Source organism: Odontesthes bonariensis, chromosome 10 (genome assembly GCF_027942865.1).
Source record: "Odontesthes bonariensis isolate fOdoBon6 chromosome 10, fOdoBon6.hap1, whole genome shotgun sequence".
Taxonomy (NCBI): Eukaryota; Metazoa; Chordata; class Actinopteri; order Atheriniformes; family Atherinopsidae; genus Odontesthes; species Odontesthes bonariensis.
In genome coordinates, this window is record NC_134515.1 from 26,040,001 (window position 1) to 26,059,625 (window position 19,625).

A 19,625-nucleotide genomic window follows, 5' to 3' on the forward strand; every position below is an offset into this window, starting at 1 on the left:
CTAAAGTGGATGTCTGGGTGGTGATCGGTGCAAATGTGAAAGCCATTACAGAAGGAGAATATAATGGAACGATGGACTCTACTCGAGAGGTTCTGAAAGATGCAGCTGTCAAAACTTTCTTCAAGGGCCTGATTTAATAATGTGAAAGCACCCAAAGGCCAGCGCTCTCTCCTGACATTTTGAACCAGAAAAGTTACAACAAAAAAAAAAAAGAAAAGAAAGAAAAAGCACTGTTCTGTGCCAGGTCTAAAATGTTGGGAATCTGTGGGCTGTGAGAAATCTGTCTTAGGGCTAAAATCAGACCCCATGCCAAAGGGTGGCTAGGGCTGGAAAAGTGAAAGAGGAAGCTGGTGAGGGCAGGAAAACACGGTGGGAACTGCGCTGGAACAAATGTGCAAGCTTGTCAATTTGTGAATCTTTGAGCTTAAGAATAAAGCAACTTCATTTGTGGATCAATGTGTTATTGTGTGCATGTGAGTGGGAAGCTTTCGTTTCCTTGGTGTAGATGAGGTTTTAGCTCGCTTGGAATACACAGATCTCGTACATCTTTAAAATCTCGAGAGCAACTCAACAATAAGAAGAAGAAAAAAAAAAAAAGGGGAACAAGTTTCGACTAGAAAGCTGCAAGCAGCTGTGAGCAGGACCAAGGTGTGCGCACGTTGGATGTGCGCACGTTGGGCATGCGCCGGATGCCGTAGACGCGCAGCTCTGCCCACACGCACGATACCCTCTGCGTACGTACGAGTACATGATAACCCCAATGCGCAGGGGTTTTGGAAAATTTCTAGGGGGCGCCACTGAACCATTTTGATCCGCCCACACACGATACCCTTTACATATGTACAAGGTCGTCAGGGTGGACGTGTGTGCCAAGTTTCATGACCTTGAGATGATGATAAGGCTTTGAAATCACAAACGCCATCACAAGATTTTCACCGCCTGGCCACGTCCACACCGTTCAGAGTTTGGAAAAGTTTCTCCATGAATTTTTCCCCCCATGTCTTAATAGTAAGCTGGCCAAGTTTGAAGCTTGTAGCATTAAATATGTAGGAGGAGTTCGATCAAATGCGAGGTGTGGAAAAAAAAATACATTTCCAACCACCAGCAGGTGGCGCTATAGGTGGATGTCACTATGATAATATGTGCGCGTTCAAGCTGGGTCCAGCATTCACCGTATGAAGTTTGGGACAGATTGGATAATGTATGTGGGAGTTATAGGCGACTTAATTTTTAGTGGCGAGTGATGGCGAGTCATCGAACTTTGAGGCGTCGCCACGGCCACGCCCTTTAAGTTTTGAAAAAGTTTCTCCATGATTCTTTCCCCCCCATGTCTTAAGAGTAACCTGGCCAAGTTTGAAGTCTGTAGCATGAAATCTGTAGGACAAGTTCGATCATATACAAGGCGTGGAATCGGTCAAAAATGGCACGAAAATGCAGTTTCCATCCAAAATGGCCGCCTTCCTGTGAACGTGGCACATTGGCGGCATGAGACTTTTTTGTGCGTCTGGGCATGATGAATGAGTGTACCGAATTTCGTCGTTCCACGTGAAACTAATCCTATTAAGGGGACCATTTTTAAGCATTATAGGGGGCGCTACAGAGTCAATGAGCGACTTCCAAAAATATAAAGTTTAGATTCTTTCATGTGGTCGACTGGCAGGTGGCGCTTGCAAAAATTTCCTGAGTTTTCGCAGACCTTTTGCAAAGAATAAGACGGAAGACGGACGGAAGAATAATAATAATCCTTACAGATACAATAGGGTCCTTGCAGTTTCACTGCTCGGTCCCTAATTATGGTGAAATCTCCACAGCATGAAACGCTTTGTGTTGATTGGAAGCATTAGTGCAAAAGCTCTGGTCTCATTTCACCCAAAGTTCTGCTTTGCATTTTTGTTTGTTTTTTTACTCATAAAAGAAGAACGCCTGGTGAGAATGTGCACACCCCCACAAATCCTGCAAACCATATTTGCACACGTTTTCACGGCAGTGTATTCCTGATACGAGGTGGACACAACAAATAATGTCCCGTGAAACATGAATGAGAATTTCATGGATCATTTCGACAACATGGTCTTATTTATGGTAATTGTGCTGCTGTAAACGACTGTGGCCGCGTGTCGTGTGTTAACTGCTGTGTCAGGCTTCTCCAATGACACTTTAAAGGGATAAGAGATGCTTCTAACTTTTCCGGCATACCATAATCCGTCTGCATATCTGTGTCTCCCTCCAGATCATCTCCACACAGGCTGGAAAAGGTTATGCATTCATACATTTCAGATAACACAAGAGTTGTCAGCCATCCCCCAGAAGCCTGATGTGACGTGCAAGCTGATGTGTGTTTTTTTCTACACAAATGGTCAATCGGATAAAGCTGGTATCAACAACGGAGACTGAACTATCTTTATGGTTTTGCTGAAAACAACAAAAGTAAAACTGGACTTGAGTCGAACCCTTTCAGTACCAAACACTGACCATCGTCCCCCCCCCCTCTACGTCCCGTGTTTGCATGTGGGCGCAGAAGTTCCGACTCTGCAGAAGTGAAAGCTCTGCTGGTGTGTGACCACGCTTATCGCAGCCGTTGTTTCCTGAGATGACATGTATCCTTTCTTTTCTTTCGTGCCCGCATGTCGTTTTGTTTGCATGTGCTGCTGTTCCCAGTGTTGCTGCCGTTTGCAGTCGTGTATGAGTGAGGCTGAAGAGTGCCAAATTACTCCCATCCCTTTTATCTGTTGTTATAATCTTACGATGACCCGTTCTTTCTCTGTGCCCAGCCACAATATGACGTCCGATTCCCCTCATTGTCTAAATTCAATGACGGCACCAACAGCTGCAAACATAATCAAACTAAGAAATCAAGGCAGGGTAATTGGTTTCCATTTTTATGTGCATAAATCGAATGGGACTGCTGCCAGGAATGCAGTCTTCTTGGTCTGTTACATTGTTTTTTTGTTTTAATCGAGGCACATGGGTAGCTGGCAAATTCAGTCCGAGGAGATTGAGCTGAACACATTCAGCCAGAGATCTGGTGGGGCAAAAAAGCCTTTTCAGCTTGTTAATCCACTGCCAATTCAATACCTTTTTAAGTTCTTCTGTGGGCCAAAAAAAGCTTTTTCTGTCACCAGAAAAGTTCATGTTGAAGTTAATGTCAACGCATCTCGTCAGTGTGTGGGGAAAGTCAGGGCAACACAACCAGCCCACCACAGATAAATATCATGGGTGGATGTTATCCAGTTCCCCAACAGGCCGACCGCAGTCGATACAATGAGTATTTGGCAGATACTGATGTTAAGCCAAAACATCTGTGCGTCCCTGATAAACACATTACAGACTAGATGCTACTATAGCCAAGGGAAAGGCTCCCTAACCCTGTGAATGAATTTCTGTTCATTTCAGTGACCTGTTTCTGCTGTGTGTAGCAGCGTGCGTCTGCGCTCATTAACTCTCGGCTCAGCCCCGTACTTTGTCAGCTCGTCCACTTCTACGTGACCCAAGCAGAGCCGTATCATGACCTCCACGGTGTGCTGGTTTTTTTCAAGCCACACATGTAGCGACTCCAGAGGAAAGTGCATCTTTTTCATCGTGACGCAGCCATTTGTGCTGGAAAAAATATACTCGCGCTGTTAACGGGTCACGTGAAAAAAACAAAGCCAACACACGCGTCTGAATGCTGCTCGAGACAAAAGTGTAGAGTCCCGTCCAAGGTATCTGAAGGCACGAAAGGATAACATGATGACAATAAAACTTCTCACATTTGATTAAAAATAATGAAGGCGACTCAACTTCTATAAGAGGGGGTCTGATTAATGCCGACTCATTCCAACAACATCCCAGTTTGTTATTCAGCACGCTGTAGTGCATGGTGCTTAACTGACGCTTCCCATCGCTACTTTTGTAATGGCTTTTAGTGGAATCGTGGAGGAATATGCGTTTTTCATGTGCGAGAATAATTTTCCACTCGATTTATAATGTAGATATGGCGGAACATTTTGAGAAGCTGAACCCATTTTGCGCGTGTGAGAATGCTGTATGCTCACGGAGGGATTAAACGCATCTGCCGTCATGTCTTAATTCGTTTAAACTCAGAGAAGTTGTGTTTTTTTGCACACAAAGCCTCAACGCTTCAGTCCGTAACTCAATTCAGTCACCTAGCTGAGCAGAAAAACAGGCCGTGATACTGCCACAGGTTTCTTATGTGTGTGTGTGCATGTTCTTTGATGTAATGCTGTGGCTTCCTATATTCCAACCATAACACTTTAAACCAGACAGTTCTCATGTGCCCTCATCCATCCAAAAAAGAAAGAAATGTTAAAAAAAAAAACTGTAACAGCCTTCTGGCTCGTCGATGCAACTGTTTGCTAAATGCAAACGGGCTGAAGTCGCTTTTTTTTTTGGAGAGCAGTTGCTTTTCTCTTTGTAGTGCTGTCATGCACATCAACGTGGTGCAGAGGTCACCTGATGTTGGATGAATAAAGATTAACATCAGCAAATCTAAGAGAGCTTCTGCTTAGAACCCGCTACCCCGGGTTCCTTGGTGGACCTCTCTCGCTTGAAGTGACTTTTATTCATTGTCCAATCCCACAGATAACAAAGAACTAAACCCAGTATCAAATGCTCCCCAGGGCTAAGTGTTGATAAGCTCTGCTTTCACAAACAGCATACAAACTGACAACGCGTGTTTCAGGTTGAATTTGAAAAAGTCATCCGTTGAACCGCAGTTAAATTCACAGTTTCTGTTTCAGGGTGCACAGAAGCTGTCGTGAGCTAGTGATTTTGAAGCTCCAGAAACCCTCTTTTTCTATTTCTCTCAGCGTCGCCACTTGTATTTGCTTTGTGGTAAAAGAAGTACTGAAAACCAAACAAATCAAAGTGAAAATGCTGTTAGGAAAAAAAAAACCTCTGTGCTCGAAACAGAGGAGAGAATATAATAATAATTCAACAAGGAGAACCGTCCTGCACAGACGGCAACAGTTTATTCAACCATTGTTGTATAAAAACTATGCAGATATGATCTGCAACAAGTCTCAAAGACGGTAAACCTAGTTGGAAACTGTGTGATCTAACCAGCATTACTCTGTGCATGATGGGAGGCGGTGATGTAACACGTGACTGTGAGGGGAAACAGAAAGTGGTGGGGGGGCTGAATCAAGGCGCTGCACGCAGCCAAACCCTAAATATATCGACGACAATGATTGAATTAAGTTTTACTCAGGCGCAGCCCTACTTATAAGTGGAGCATAAACAGGAGAGAATAATAAAATAAATACATATAAATGGAAGATTTTAAAACAGAATAATTTGTATCTGACAGTGTAACAGAATTCAAAGAGTGAAGGATGGAAAGACCTTTTAAGCTTTTCGTGACTTAAACTTTTGGTCACCACTTCCTCACAATCTTGCAAATTCTTGTGATAAGTGAACTTTTTACATAAGAGGAAAAAAATGCTTTAGCGCGTCTGCTGGCGTCTCTTTGCCTCGGTCACGTTTACACAAAGCTCCGAACCTTGAAATTCTAAAAGAAAGAAATCCCCGAAACATGAATGATTTATGTCACAATGAGAGAGAGAGAAGGAGAAGAAGAGTGTAATAGGCTAACAAGTCATTAACATCTGGAGAATGTGTTCATTCAGCTCTTTTTGGAGAAAAATGAAAACCCAGACGTGACACAAAACTATTTCATTTAATAGCTGAAAGTTCTGGCTTTGCAAAAAAAAAAAATACACACCTAGACGTTTGAAATAAAATGGAACTTTTTTGCTTTTCTTCCCGCAGTAAGAAGAGGAGAATAAACCGTGGCGTCGTGAGGAAAAGCTCATGGGAATCATGAACCAAGAAGAAAAAAAAAGGAAAAAAAAATTGTTCTTGGTTGAACTTCTTCTGGCTTTTATGGCAACTTTTAAGGTACAAATTAGTTCATTGAAAAAACTGTTTTTTCTTTTTAAATTCCCGCCATAAATTTGGAATCAGATTGTTCGCCGGCCGTCACACTGAGCCGATGCATCCCTCATGAAGTCTGAACGCTCTTGAATCATCAAATCTCCTTTCGAATGATGGAGTGAAAAAAAACGTTCCACCTTTCAATGTCCTTCACTGTGTTTACTGTAGAGGTAACTGGCATGGCACACCACTCCATATCATTCATGATTGTGGAAATGTGCTCGTCTTCCTCGGGCAGATATCGGAGCTGCGCCGAATAGACGTTCCGGCATCATCTCTTCTCCCAACGCAGATCATCCACAGTCCACGTCGGCTCCTTTTTGACCTGGTTTCCTCTCGTTTGGGCGATGGGTTTTAGGTCATGAATCCCACTTGCTTCAGCCGATTTCTTACGGTTAAGTCAAACAGAAAACGTTGTCCTGTTTCTGACAACTTGTCATTCCATTTCCTTTTCTGCGCATTTCTATTTTCAAGAAATATCTATTGTCTATGTGTTTTCTGTCCTTTAAGTTTCGCTTTAACAACATTCTCATCTTGTTTGTACCTGTTCCAAGTTTTGCTTTGCATTTCTAAGACATATTTAGTATTAGACCTTTAATACCCCCCCCCCCCCCCTTCATCAAAAAATTTAAATAAATAAATAAATCTTTTTTTCAAATGAATATTTAGGTGTGTTTTTCATTTACTTTTTTACCAAACAAAAAAGCTGAATGAACATCCTCGAGGTGTCGTGATTCCACCATTTTTTCCCCGGGGTTTTAATTAAACCGGTGAATCAGGTGCACGGTAACCAACTTTTCTTGATGTTATTGCTGCAACTTGGTCCATTTAGCACAAATCATCAGTGTAATTTACTCTGTAATTGTGCAAAAAATAAAAACAAAAAAAGTAATTTATCTTATGTAATGATCAGAATTTCAGAGTAAAATCTCTGGAACATCAGCAAGTGAGTCCCATGCACTTGCCGCCGCTGTGCAAGCGAGCGCATGGGTGCGGTTACTCCATTCTACTAACCAATATGCCTGCTTTCCACTCACTCCCAGCTGTTGTGGATATGTACAGATACATTCAGTGCTTCGACCAACACGGTAAGGAGCCTCGTGTGCCATCCTCAGCGAGATTTCCTCAGCATAACGTCTGCATCTCACGCTGCCTCCCTCGAGCTTTGGACAGCCGCACCCACTCCCCCTCTCACTTCCACTCGGGAGAGTGCGTCTCCAACAGAAAGCCTGACGCTGGGATGTGCTTGTGTGAAGGAAAACGTCCGGACCAAACTGTCCCCATCGTCTCCTAAAAACGGGTGACTGAAGCCACTGATCTGCTGAATAAAGCCATTGATGGAGAAAGTGGACTATGCAGAGGTGTTCAGAGGTGTGGTTGATTCCTCTTGTGGTTTACAACATAACTGCAGCAGATAGGAAATAAGGTCTGCAAATCCTGTCGTGGTGCTCGCACTGACAGTCGGGCACAATCTGCTGTGTTTGAAAGCTGTCAAAGAAATGTTGGCTTGCCGTGCCTTTGAGCCTGAGAAAAGTGGTTAAATATATATATATAGTATACAGTACAGACCAAAAGTTTGGACACACCTTCTCATTCAATGAGTTTCCTTTCTTTTCATGACTATTGACATTGTAGATTCACACTGAAGGCATCAAAACTATGAATTAACACATGTGGAAATATGTACTTAACAAAAAAGTGTAAAACAACTGAAAATACGCCTTATATTCTAGTTTCTTCAAAGTAGCCACCTTTTGCTGTGATTACTGCTTTGCACACACTCTGCAAAGGTGTGCCCTGTCAGGTTTAATAAGTGGGATTTCTTGCCTTGTAAATGGGGTTGGGAGCATCAGTTGTGTTGTGCAAAAGTCACATGGATACACAGCTGATAGTCCTACTGAATAGACTGTTAGAATTTGTATTATGGCAAGAAAAAAGCAGCTAAGTAAAGAAAAACCAGTGGCCATCATTACTTTAAGAAATTAAGGTCAGTCAGTCCAAAAAATTGGGAAAACTTTGGGAAAACCCAAGTGCAGTTGCAAAAACCATCCAGCGCTACAAAGAAACTGGCTCACATGAGGACCGCCCCAGGAAAGGAAAACCAAGAGTCACCTCTGCTGCGGAGGATAAGTACATCCAAGTCACCAGCCTCAGAAATCGCAGGTTAACAGCAGCTCAGATTAGAGACCATGTCAATGCCACACAGAGTTCTAGCAGCAGACACATCTCTAGAACAACTGTTAACCCTTTAGGCGCCAAGATTGTTTTTTGAAAATACTGGATTTTGACATTAATATTTCCAAAGCTGGTGGCTGAAAGGGGGTTAAAGATAGATGCCTACTGTACATTAGAAAAATGTTGCCCATGATCCATAGTTTATGTGGGGTATGAAATTATTGATCTAATTTGCATATTATGACGTCATCAGGTGGCAGCCATTTTGAATCTCATTATGTTCAGGAAATATTGGAATTGAGTGATTATGAACTTGTTTTTTTAAAACTTTTTTTTCTTTTTGTCTATTTATCATCATCTATAATGATCAGGGAACAGGAAAGCAACAATAAAACAGAATAATGTAGTAAAATATTACTATATCATCATTACCATATAGTAGGAAAACACATGCGAAAAGTTGCCTATATTTTTTCAGGAAATGGTGGATATTGACTTGATGTTTGAACTTATTTTCATTTTTCTGTCTTTTACCATCATTCATAAGGAGGAAACCAACAATAAAACAGGAGAAAGTGGTAAAATACTGTCATCATTAGGCTACCATAGAGTAGGAAAACACATGCAAGAAGTGGAAGACATTGAATTGATTATTATTTTTTTTTTAACCTGTTCAACCTTATTCATAATGATCAGGAATGAGGAATACAATAATAAAACAAGTGGTAAAATGTCAGGATCATTGCGCTGGCGGATAGGCGCGCCGCAGCACCGGGGGCTGGATGGAGAGAGCGCATGCTAAAGATACCAGACCCACTTCTCCCACCCCTGATTCCTTGACCAACACCTCTACGGACACTGCGACCGCGTTCCCCACTACCACCCACTCCATTGAGGTTGGATAACGGCACTGAATGAGTTGGAGTGTGTGTGTGTGCTTGGAGAACAGCCTCGCTTCGCATGCCGGCACCATTGCCTTCGGAAGTTTCACCGTGGGAAGCATGAGCGCTCGTCCGATCCTCCTCCTCACGAGGTAAAAACTCTCCTTCGGAGTCGGAATCGGCAAATAGCAGGCTCAATACTTCTGCACGGTTCAACTTCTTACAAGCCATGGTGTTAAAAACTCACTAATAGTTCGCTGACAATAAAAATTCGACTCGCACGTCTCTACAGAAAAGCTCTGAATAACTGCTTCCGTGTCTGAGCTAGCGCGGCTTTTTTGCACTGCCTTATAAAAACACTGTGAACTACAAAATGACTACAAAATGACGTGAGCTTGGTCTTGTTTGAAAGGGTAACATGTTTGCCAACTAGTGGTAGGAAGACTGAACACCTTAAAGCCCGTTTATTTTATCTGCAGACTGTTTTGTTTATGGTGACGTCATGTCGCAATTCTGCGACTTTGGCGGTTAGAGGGTTAAGAGGAGACTGTGTGAATCAGGCCTTCATGGTAGAATAGCTGCTAGGAAACCACTGCGAAGGACAGGCAACAAGCAAAAGACTTGTTTGGGCTAAAGAACACAAGGAATGGACATTAGACCAGTGGAAATCTGTGCTTTGGTCTGATGAGTCCAAATTTGAGATCTTTGGTTCCAACCACCGTGTCTTTGTGCGACGCAGAAAATGCATTCTACATGCCTGGTTCCCACCGTGAAGCATGGAGGAGGAGGTGTGATGGTGTGGGGGCGCTTTGCTGGTGACACTGTTGGGGATTTATTCAAAATAGAAGGCACACTGAACCAGCATGGCTACCACAGCATTTTGCAGCGGCATGCTATTCCATCCGGTTTGCGTTTAGTTGGACCATCATTTATTTTTCAGCAGGACAATGACCCCAAACACACCTCCAGGCTGTGTAAGGGCTATTTGACCAAGAAGGAGAGTGATGGGGTGCTGCGTCAGATGACCTAGCCTCCACACTCACCGTACCTGAACCCAATCGAGATGGTTTGGGGTGAGCTGGACCGCAGAGTGAAGGCAAAAGGGCCAAGCATTTCTGGGAACTCTGTTGGAAGACCATTTCAGGTGACTACCTCTTGAAGCTCATCAAGAGAATGCAGTGTGTGCGAAGCAGTAATCAAAGCAAAAGGTGGCTACTTTGAAGAACCTAGAATATAAGACATATTTTCAGTTGTTTCACACTTTTTTGTTAAGTATATAATTCCACATGTGTTAATTCATAGTTTTGATGCCTTAAGTGTGAATCTACAATCTTCATAGTCATGAAAATAAAGAAAACTCTTTGAATGAGAAGGTGTGTCCAAACTTTTGGTCTGTACTGTATATACATATTTGAAGCTATGCAAAGTTAGGTGTCCCACGATGACGAAGTACTGTGACTATGCCCCAGCTCAGTTCAATGATCAGTCTATTCTTTCATTTTTCAATATTTTTTCCCAACAAAATAAGAAAAAGGAACGTTAAGAACAGTGCTGCTGAGCTGGCAAAAGCAAAACTTCTGAAGAGGTCTTCTTTATTTATGCTGATCCTCCTTTCCATGAAACAGCTGCTTACACACTTCTGCAATCATCATTCCACCAATACTCCTTAATCTAATTCCACTTGGAAATGAACAGAGATATTGGACTATTTCCTCTCATCGTCAAATAACCGAGTACATTCTTTTTTTGGTCATTTTGTTTTATTGTGTTCTCTCTACCCACGTTTGTGAGAAATCTTTTACAAGCAGCACTGTATATGCTGGCGTTCTGTGACTGTAGGAGTGGAAGCTTTTCAGCAGGTGCGCGACTGTGCGCACCCACTGGGTCTGGAGGACAGGATTGTGTTCATTTGTGTGGTTACGAACAAAAACAGTTGATGTGATTAACGACCAAAAAAAACAAACAAAAAAAAAAAACACCCACAACCGGGAGTGTTTCAGCTCCTCAGTAAAAGAGGTGGAAAGCAGACACGGCTGCGATTACAAAGAAGAGGCCTATAGAAAAGGACGAAAAAATAAACAGCCATACCCAACAGCTAAGGGTGGAAATATTTCCACTATTCATATTACTTATGCAGCGTTTAAGGCTTGAATGCACCCACATCCCAAACTGTAATGCCCCCGTACAACCAGCAGGACGAAAACTAGAGGCAGAGATGAGAGCCTTTCTAAATGATAACACTGATTTTGAAACTATTACCATACCTTAAAGTGGTCTGTTTAGATTTTAAAAAAGTGCATTTGTCCATAAATGATACCCCATAACAGCTAAACTAGTCGACTTGTCCTGAAGGCTAAAGTTTATCATTTGGGGGGGTAGAATATAGACGCCGATCTGGGTAGTAAGCATAAATTTGTGGGAAGAAGAATCAGAAGCATCGAGTCTGGAACCCTCGTGAAACAGGGTTTTAAAGCTCTCCGATTAACGGAATTAATTCAACTCACGTCCAAAAAAAAAAAAAAAAAACGAAAATTAAGTCATCATTTTACACTGGATTCTACCCAAACTATAAAACTAACAATGTGCCTCCCTTTATTAAATAAGCAGCAGCTTTTGAATAGCGCTGACCTTTCACATCAAAGCCTCAGCGCGACTGGAGAGCACGTATTTCCCCAGAGCGACTAAAATGTTCCTAACGACATGGTGATCTTTACGGAATCTTTTTTTGTGCTATTCAAACAATGGATCGTCGCTGTGAGACGGCTCGTCGAGTTCCGTTTCGGTTCGTGCCTCGCTCAACTTGTTGCCCGCCAAGTTTACTGAAGCAAAGACGTAAACGTGAGACAATGAGCGGAATCTTCCGCTTGCTCAACGCGAAAGTTATACGAGCTACAAAGCATTGCATGTCATGTGTCAGTCAAGTGTAAGGCCTAAGTAACAGAGCCCGTGAGTGTCATTTCTGTCTATCAGAAACAGTTTGGAAAAATATTCATATGAGCCTCTTTAAAAACCTTATGTGTTGTCTATGGATCAATGGAGGGTGAAAGTGTTTATGTAATCTACACACACACACACACACATATATATCTATATATAGATATATATGGTAAGCATTTTAAATACAGAACAATTTATTTGGCCTATTAGTTCCAAAGTTGAATATTTCCAGTGACTTGTTTTTTCTATGAACTGCAACTTTGAGAAATGAGGTAATTCGTAGAATTAAGTAAAACACATATTCCTAATGGATCCAGTCTGTTTCATCTTTCATCGCTCAGACAGTCAGAGAGGGGGGCCAGACCTTTAAAAATGTGAAAAATACTGGGAATATTAGCAGTAGAAGTAGTAGTTCTGTTTGGTTGTATTGTTTCCTAATGGCCAGTAGAGGGTGCTTGTGTTTTACAATAAACTCGCTTATGACACACAGTTTGCAGAGGACCATGACACGCAAACTGAAGACAACATGTGGGGGAGATAAACGAGCGCTGCAGCTTAAGATGCAACAATTTCCTGGAATGGAGAGATCCAAGAGGACAATAAGTTCAGTTTACCATTATTGGCCAAAAAAAAAAAGAAAAAAGAAAGAAAAAAAAAGCCCTGTTAGGTTCCCAGAACTAAAATTTGACACCTTCCAGTACATGTACACTGACCTGCCGTAGAATAAACACTAACACTCGTCAACAGGGATCACATGCCTTTCCCATGACAGCTCCACTCTATGATGTGGTCACGCTGCACTCTAACTGAACTCAGAGAAGTCGAAGTTTACACTCTTAAAGGGATGCAATGCGCTGCATGAGTGCGTCCCGTATGGATTCAGTGAAACAGTTTGTACCTCTGCCTTGTAAAACTGGTATTTGAGATTCATGTGACACAATGGAAGCTGTTGATGTGTGGGCGCATCTGTTTGCAAACCAATGGCAGAGCGCAAAACCGTTTCAGAGGCCATGGGTGTCGGAGCCAGCAGGGCCGAGCAGTGTCAACGTAAAATCAGTCTGAGCGCTGAGACTGAAACCGTTACCCTGTTTTAAGACGGTTGAGAAGAACGAGCGACACACAGCCTCACTCGCAGACCGTCTAATGTCGTTCGCCCGATGCAATTCATGCCTTTGCCAACACTATCGAACTCACGCAATCATCTACAGCAAAAAAAAAAAAAAAAACTATTAGTTAAAGGCTTCTCCACTCAGAGTAACACTTCATTTAAACAGATGGGGGTAATAAGACTGGATAAAGACAGTCAAGACACAGGTCACATTCAACAAAGGCCTTATTCCATTTCTTTTTTCCTAGTTTTACCTACAAAAACGTGTGAGAGCGGCACATTCTTCATCAACTAAGCCAGTGTGTTCCAACGGTGGACTTAATTCTGCAATGGTGCCTCCCGCTCGTCTTTTGTGTACTCCTTTGGGAAGGAAATATAAGCTTTCGTGTTTTGGATGCTTCTCTCTACTGAGTAATAAACTTGGGTCAGAGCTTTCATGGGATACTATGAATGAATGCCATCAAAGCTAAGGTCACACTTTAACCTACAACATCCGACTAACAGTGCTAATTATCGAACAGCATATCAGATGGTGTCAATCAGTAGATCGTATAGGTGGAAGTGCGTGCTGCTGTTTTCGAAGCAATTTATTTGGCAATCTGTAGAAGCAATGAAACATTTCGGAACTGATCCCTTTCGAATTAAACCTTTCCGACACCTTTGTTGATTAGGATCATCTATCCGAGGGAACCTTTGGACATCAACAAAGCTGAGTTATATGTAATTACACTATTTATGCACATGTAAATGCTTAAGATGAGCTCAATGCTGAAGATTTTTTTAACTTTTAACATTTATTTCTTGCCCAGAGTTGTTTAAGACTATCATAGTTAAAAGCTCAAATGAACTTGGTACTGTTTAACCTATATGATGCTCGGATAAGAAAACATGTCAAAGGATTTTCTATATTCTTTGGACCCTGGAGAAATCATACCAATCAAAGTGACAAATGTACCTCAAAAAAAAAAAAAAAAAATACAAAGGAATATCTGCATGTTTGCTGTTGACTTTTTATGGCAAGTTTATCATTTCCACTTTCCTCTTTTTCAGGTTTAAAGTTTAGTTATGAATTTAAAGATGCGTGAATAAGCACTTATCTCATTTTCAGGGGGCTTCGTCATGTGTTAAGTCTCAGATTATGTCAATTTAGATGGTAATGTGGGATCTGATAAGTGGCCATCAGCTTTTGTGAATGACAACGTGCTTTGGAGAGGAAACAGCACTGAGGTCTGGGAGTTTAATCGCTTTCAGCTATATCGTATTCTGTCACAATTACAAGGTGGATGATGATAAGAATGACAGACCCCTCGACATCTCTCCCAGTATGCTCGCTCTGAAACACTAAATGAAAAATGAACACGGGATCCACTGGCCACGTGCATCTACTACATTCTCAGTTTACCCAGAGTGCTGAAAATGTGTTGTTCCGTTCACTGTGGGCACAGAGGAGGTCGACCCACACACTGTAGGGTTTTAGAGAGCAAAAGATACAATTCAATGCTTCATGGAATGTACAAGCAAAAATAGACCATGCTGGTTAATGCACACAAAGAATAAAGCAAAACCCAGTCCTTCTGTTGCTATTAATTGCACAAAGGAAGCGATCGGACTTTGTGCTCTGACTGAAGATACAACATCATTTTCCTTTGTTGGGCGAGTTATTTGAAAAGCACAGGTTATGACTCAACACGGCCATTTGGAATATTTTAGAGTAAGACATTTGGAACTTTGCTTTTAACTACACCTCATTTTTCCTGATGTATATACTGATGGAAAAGGAACGCGTTACAGCAAGTACGGCCAATAGTAATGGTCTGGATCCTAGTGAAACTTGGTTTTTGATCTTGGGATATTCAACCAGCAGACTCTCTTTGCACAATGAACACCAAAACTTAGGATTACTGGGAATGCTTTGACACCGCCACTCAGCAGGCCGCACTCAGCTGTCGTGGTCACAACTGTGCCGAAGGGGGGGGGGGGGGGGGGGGGGAATGGACCTGGAGTGAAGATGTTGTCTCAGTCCGTCTTATCCCCCGATGCCGTCCCCCCCGAGACGTGACCACTGCCTGCCAGGAGCCAGCTGCTTTGTCAGGACCTTCTGCGGAAATGTGTCAGCACCTCACAGCTGCACACTCGGAGGCTCAGCAGCTCAATGAGGCGTCAAGAAGACGGTGGATGAACCTGGTGGCCACGCTGGTTCTGACGGGACTGCCGCTCAACGGGTGTTCTCTACTGGGCTTCCCTGTTGTTTTGTTTTCGTTATGCTATTGTGGTGTTAGGATTTCTTTTTGCCATCAGTATATATCTCTAACATTTAGGAATGTAGATCCACCAACTCGTTGTTACCTTCTATCAGTCTTCTACGTACGAGATCTTTCAGAATGGAATGTGACGTCACAATAAGAAACTTGCTTCGGGACTGTCTATGTTTTAAAAAGTCAGCTCACCCAGAGCTGTAGATGCAACTCGCCACGTGATGTTTTAATATGAAACTTCTACTGCCGCCCCAATATGAAAGAAGTGAATCACATTAGATCACTGCTGGGTGGGGACTGTTTCCCATGAATTCAGAGCAGCCTTCCCACAGGGTGCGTAAGCTTGTCTCAAGAAACCTTGACACTGAAAAACACTGTTGCGTTTCATTCGTGCCATAATGCCTTTAACACACACAAACTGATCCGATTCGCCAAATCTGTATCGGTATGAAGTGGCAGCAGGAAGATTTCAGGGGCAAGTCTGGTGTTTGATTTGGAACAGAATTAAAAGACACTATGTGAATTCAGCGGGCCTTCGGAAGAATAGATTTTGAGATTTGATTTGGTCCTCAGGGAGCGAGTTTCAAGCTGGATTATTAAATTACAATGCACCTTCCAATCTGCAACCTGCATCTACTAACACGTTTGATAGGTTTATTTTTTTTTTTTAAAGATATTTTTAAAGAAATGCTTCTCCTGGGGTTCACTCAATTAAAACTGAACATCACACATGACTAAGTGTTTTAGTATTGCAGGTGGCTGTGCTCCTCGTGATCCTGGCATCTTTTACCTCGAACTATTACTTCGTACTGCTCATCTGTGTCTGGAGACCTCCTGTAAGTTGTGTGCACCTTTGAGTAAGTTAGTTTAGAGTGTTTAAACGTGTTTTGAAAGTAATTATAAGGGCGAGGAAAAGAACAGTGATCAGAGGAAACCTCAGAAATGATTCGTGTCAAACACACTTGTATTTACTCTTGTATGCGTGTGTGTGAACATATGAAGAAATAAAGATGCATATTAGAGTGTGTGAGCAGAAACAAAGGACGTGGGGACACAACTACAGGGTTGCATCTTGGTCATTGATCTAGGATAAAGGGTTTTTTTCAGCTCTGGTTTGAATGCCATGTGTTGAACTGGAAATTCTCTTCACTGACATCAGGGTGAAGACTCTCCCAGAAGCTCAGAGGGATGGAGCTTTTGGCTGATGGTGACAAACAGATACTTTGTGACAACATTTCTATCAGTGAGCTCCAGGTGGGACCTCTGCGCCGACAAATCAACTTCTCCTCTTCGTCTTCCTTCATACCCACCGCCCAGTCCCTAGTCATCCCTATTCAGTCAGTTTCCTGTCCAACCCGATACCTCTGGATCAGCTTGTAAGTAAGTGTTTGTGTGTTGTGTATCATTGGGGAGGGCAACATTTGACACCTTAGAAGTTGTTAAAAGACGACAAACTGTTATAGCTCTGTGTATGTAATGAAATGCTTTTTCGTGGGTTATTTTGTGATTATCTGGAACACAGCTCAGGTTGTCTGGACTGCAACTTGCCATAAAGTAAGCCAGCATGTTGGCGCCTGTTTGGCGGCATGAACAGAGTTTTTCTCTGCAGGAACGAGCAACTCTGCAAAAAAAACAAAGCAGTCTGGGCACTCAGACATTTTACAAAACCGCTGTAGTCGATGGCGCTGAGGAGCAGTGTGGTGGCGGACTAAATTTAGTTTCCGTCATACTGAGAAATGTCAATCATTTTAACCTTGGAAAAGCTAATTGAAATAAAGAGGGTTTTTGGGGCACCAGGGCTGCACAGAGGCTTCATAGCAGCAGGCGTGGGTTCGAGTCCAAATCCCAAGTCCTGACCCGTGGACATTTGCTGCATATCAGCCCCCCTACCCCTTCTGCTCTTTTTATCCACTGACCAATAAAGAAAAAGGGGAGCAGAGATAAAAGGGGTAGGGGGTACAGGCTCTCTGACAGCAGCAAGACAACAAGCATCATCACTGTGCTTAATGTTAGGCCAACTTCACTCTGTTATTCCTTTTATAAATGGTAATTGTCAGTCAAGAATCTTCTGTGGGCTATATTTAACTTTACGTTGAAGAGGTTGCCTGTCCCGCATTAAAGCAAGATCTGATTTAATAACTACTGCAGGTTAAAAAAACATTTTTTTTTTAAAATTTGCATGGAGTATGAAGTCTGTGATAGCGTGCGGAATGTAGAGTGTAAGTATTATTCCGACAATGAGTGTGAATAAAGATTTTCTGAGATTAGTTTATGGCCATTGAAGGCGTTTGTAAGCCCTTTGTATGCAGCGCGAGGCTTGTATTTCTGCAGTGGCCTGGAAGGTATTTCAAAGAAAAAAAATAGTAAAAATGAGCCAGATAAACCAGCAGTTTGACCAACAACAACAAAAAAAAGAAGAGTTCCATGATAAGGTCGTGTGTCCACACATCTGTGCGGAAAGCTTTTGTGAATCTGGTCTTTAAACAAACTGTAACAAGTCGTGGTTAAAAATGTTGATACGGTTAAGGAATCTGCATGTGTGAGCACATTCATGTTGAGTCTGAGCAGTCCCGTTTTCCAGCGCAGTTTGTGTTGAAAAAAGGACCCAAAATCTTAAAGAGGTGAAGCTCTCCGGCTGCTAAGAAAGGCTTCCAACCTGTGTTCGCCGTTCAGTTATTCAGTGACTGCCATGTGTGTGATATCTGGTGAAGAAATGTCTCAACATATGGATACTAAATGCAGCAAAGCAACCCCTCTCCCGGCACAACTGTTCCCCACACGCTCGGTGTGTGTTATCTTGGAGTTTCCAGGTAATACTGCTTTAAATTAACTTGTTTACTTCGTGCCAGAAACCTGATTTGTCAAGACAAGTTTCAGCCCAGCGTTTTGGACATGAGGATTAAATAGAGCAACTATAAAAGTGATCATACTTACCATCTGTTGACCCCTGCAACTTATCACTCATCCCAGAGAGAATGTGTAGGTGTACAAGTGTTTGTGTGCTTGTGTATAATTGCTTTAGGTAGTGTAACGATTCAAAGGGGGGGGGGGGCCAAATCTGCGATACCCAAAAAGACACTGTAAATTACGCATAAACTGCTCGAATGTGTACGAGTATTAAATGGTACATACATGTGGTGTTTAAGTTAGATGACGGTATGGATGTGGACTGAACTTCTGTGAGACTGGGGTCGCAGGCTACAGAACATGCAGCCACCTCCTGCTCCCCATCGTCCGCCATCATCTCCTCTTCATCTGCATCATCCAAAGCCTTTGCTGCCAATCTTTTAGACACCCGACCCGCCCTCTGAGCCTGCGATGGGAATTTGTAAACGTATCAAAAGTAAATATATCTCAGCGACACTGAATATGTAGATTTACACACACACTATGCAAAAGCACCGTACAGAGAAATAAGTTGGCAACACACTTCATTCCTCACAGTCTGCTTGTTTCCTCTTACCTTTGCAGCGGGTCTGGCTGTTGCAGCTTTTCTCTGTGCCCGTCCTTTGGACTTGGACACCTTAGGCCCAGAGAGTGTCTTCATAGTTACAGCAGCGTGCTGAAGGATGCAGTCGGTACCGCAGTACACAGAATCTGGCAGCGCTTGTTTCCAGCAGCCAGGCCCAGTGCACAACGGCAGAGAGCTGTCCGTCTCCATCTCAGCTTCAGCTTGGTGTTCAGCTTCAGCCTCAGGTTCAGCCTCAGTCCTCGTCACCAGAGCCTGCCCTTCCTGCTCCTCCTCCACAACCACCACAGTCTCCTGAAAACACATTCTTATCACCCACAGAACAGGCTTCCTTCGAGAAAATCAGTCAGTGACTGATAAAATGATTACACTGCTGATGAAATACCGCACATGCCGTCACACTGTACTCAGCAAAATGTTTAAGCTTAAAGTAAATGCTAAAGCAAACAAGTTATTTTTGTTGTAACTGAACCCTGAGAGCTATCTCAGGATGACTAACAATCCAAATGAAATCCAAACCTTGAGGGCTTGCTGCTCCTCTTGCCTCACCCCTTCGTCACAGGGAGGACTTAGTGTCAAGCATTCTGGAAAGCTAAGCGCTGGGTCTGCCAGAGGATGAGACTCAAACTCGAGCTGGCTCTGCTTCTGTGTAGTGCAGGGCGGACACGTGTACCGGTGCCCCTTCCTCTCCATCTTCCGGCCTTGTGTTTCACTTACACCGACACAATCTCCATGGAACCACACCTGGCAACTGCCACAGCAGATCATGAACCTAAAACAAGTAGTGATCAGGAAATGAAACTAACACATGGTTCAGGTATGCAAACCTCTCAGCCCAAGAGATTCAGTTACCAGAAACGAGCATG

At 42.8% G+C, this 19,625-nt stretch overlaps 1 protein-coding gene across 3 annotated transcripts in view; it reads right to left on the minus strand.

The window, feature by feature from the left end:
• Positions 1-19,625, minus strand: part of LOC142389797 (uncharacterized) — a 37,973-nt gene that overhangs the window by 15,114 nt on the left and 3,234 nt on the right. For all 3 annotated transcript variants that reach the window (XM_075474903.1, XM_075474902.1, XM_075474901.1), the window contains 3 exons: positions 19,279-19,531; positions 18,754-19,053; positions 18,423-18,603 (listed from right to left, as the gene is read on the minus strand). In XM_075474903.1, coding sequence (XP_075331018.1) covers positions 18,423-18,603; positions 18,754-19,053; positions 19,279-19,531 — 734 coding nt within the window. The remainder of the gene's footprint in view (positions 1-18,422; positions 18,604-18,753; positions 19,054-19,278; positions 19,532-19,625) is intronic.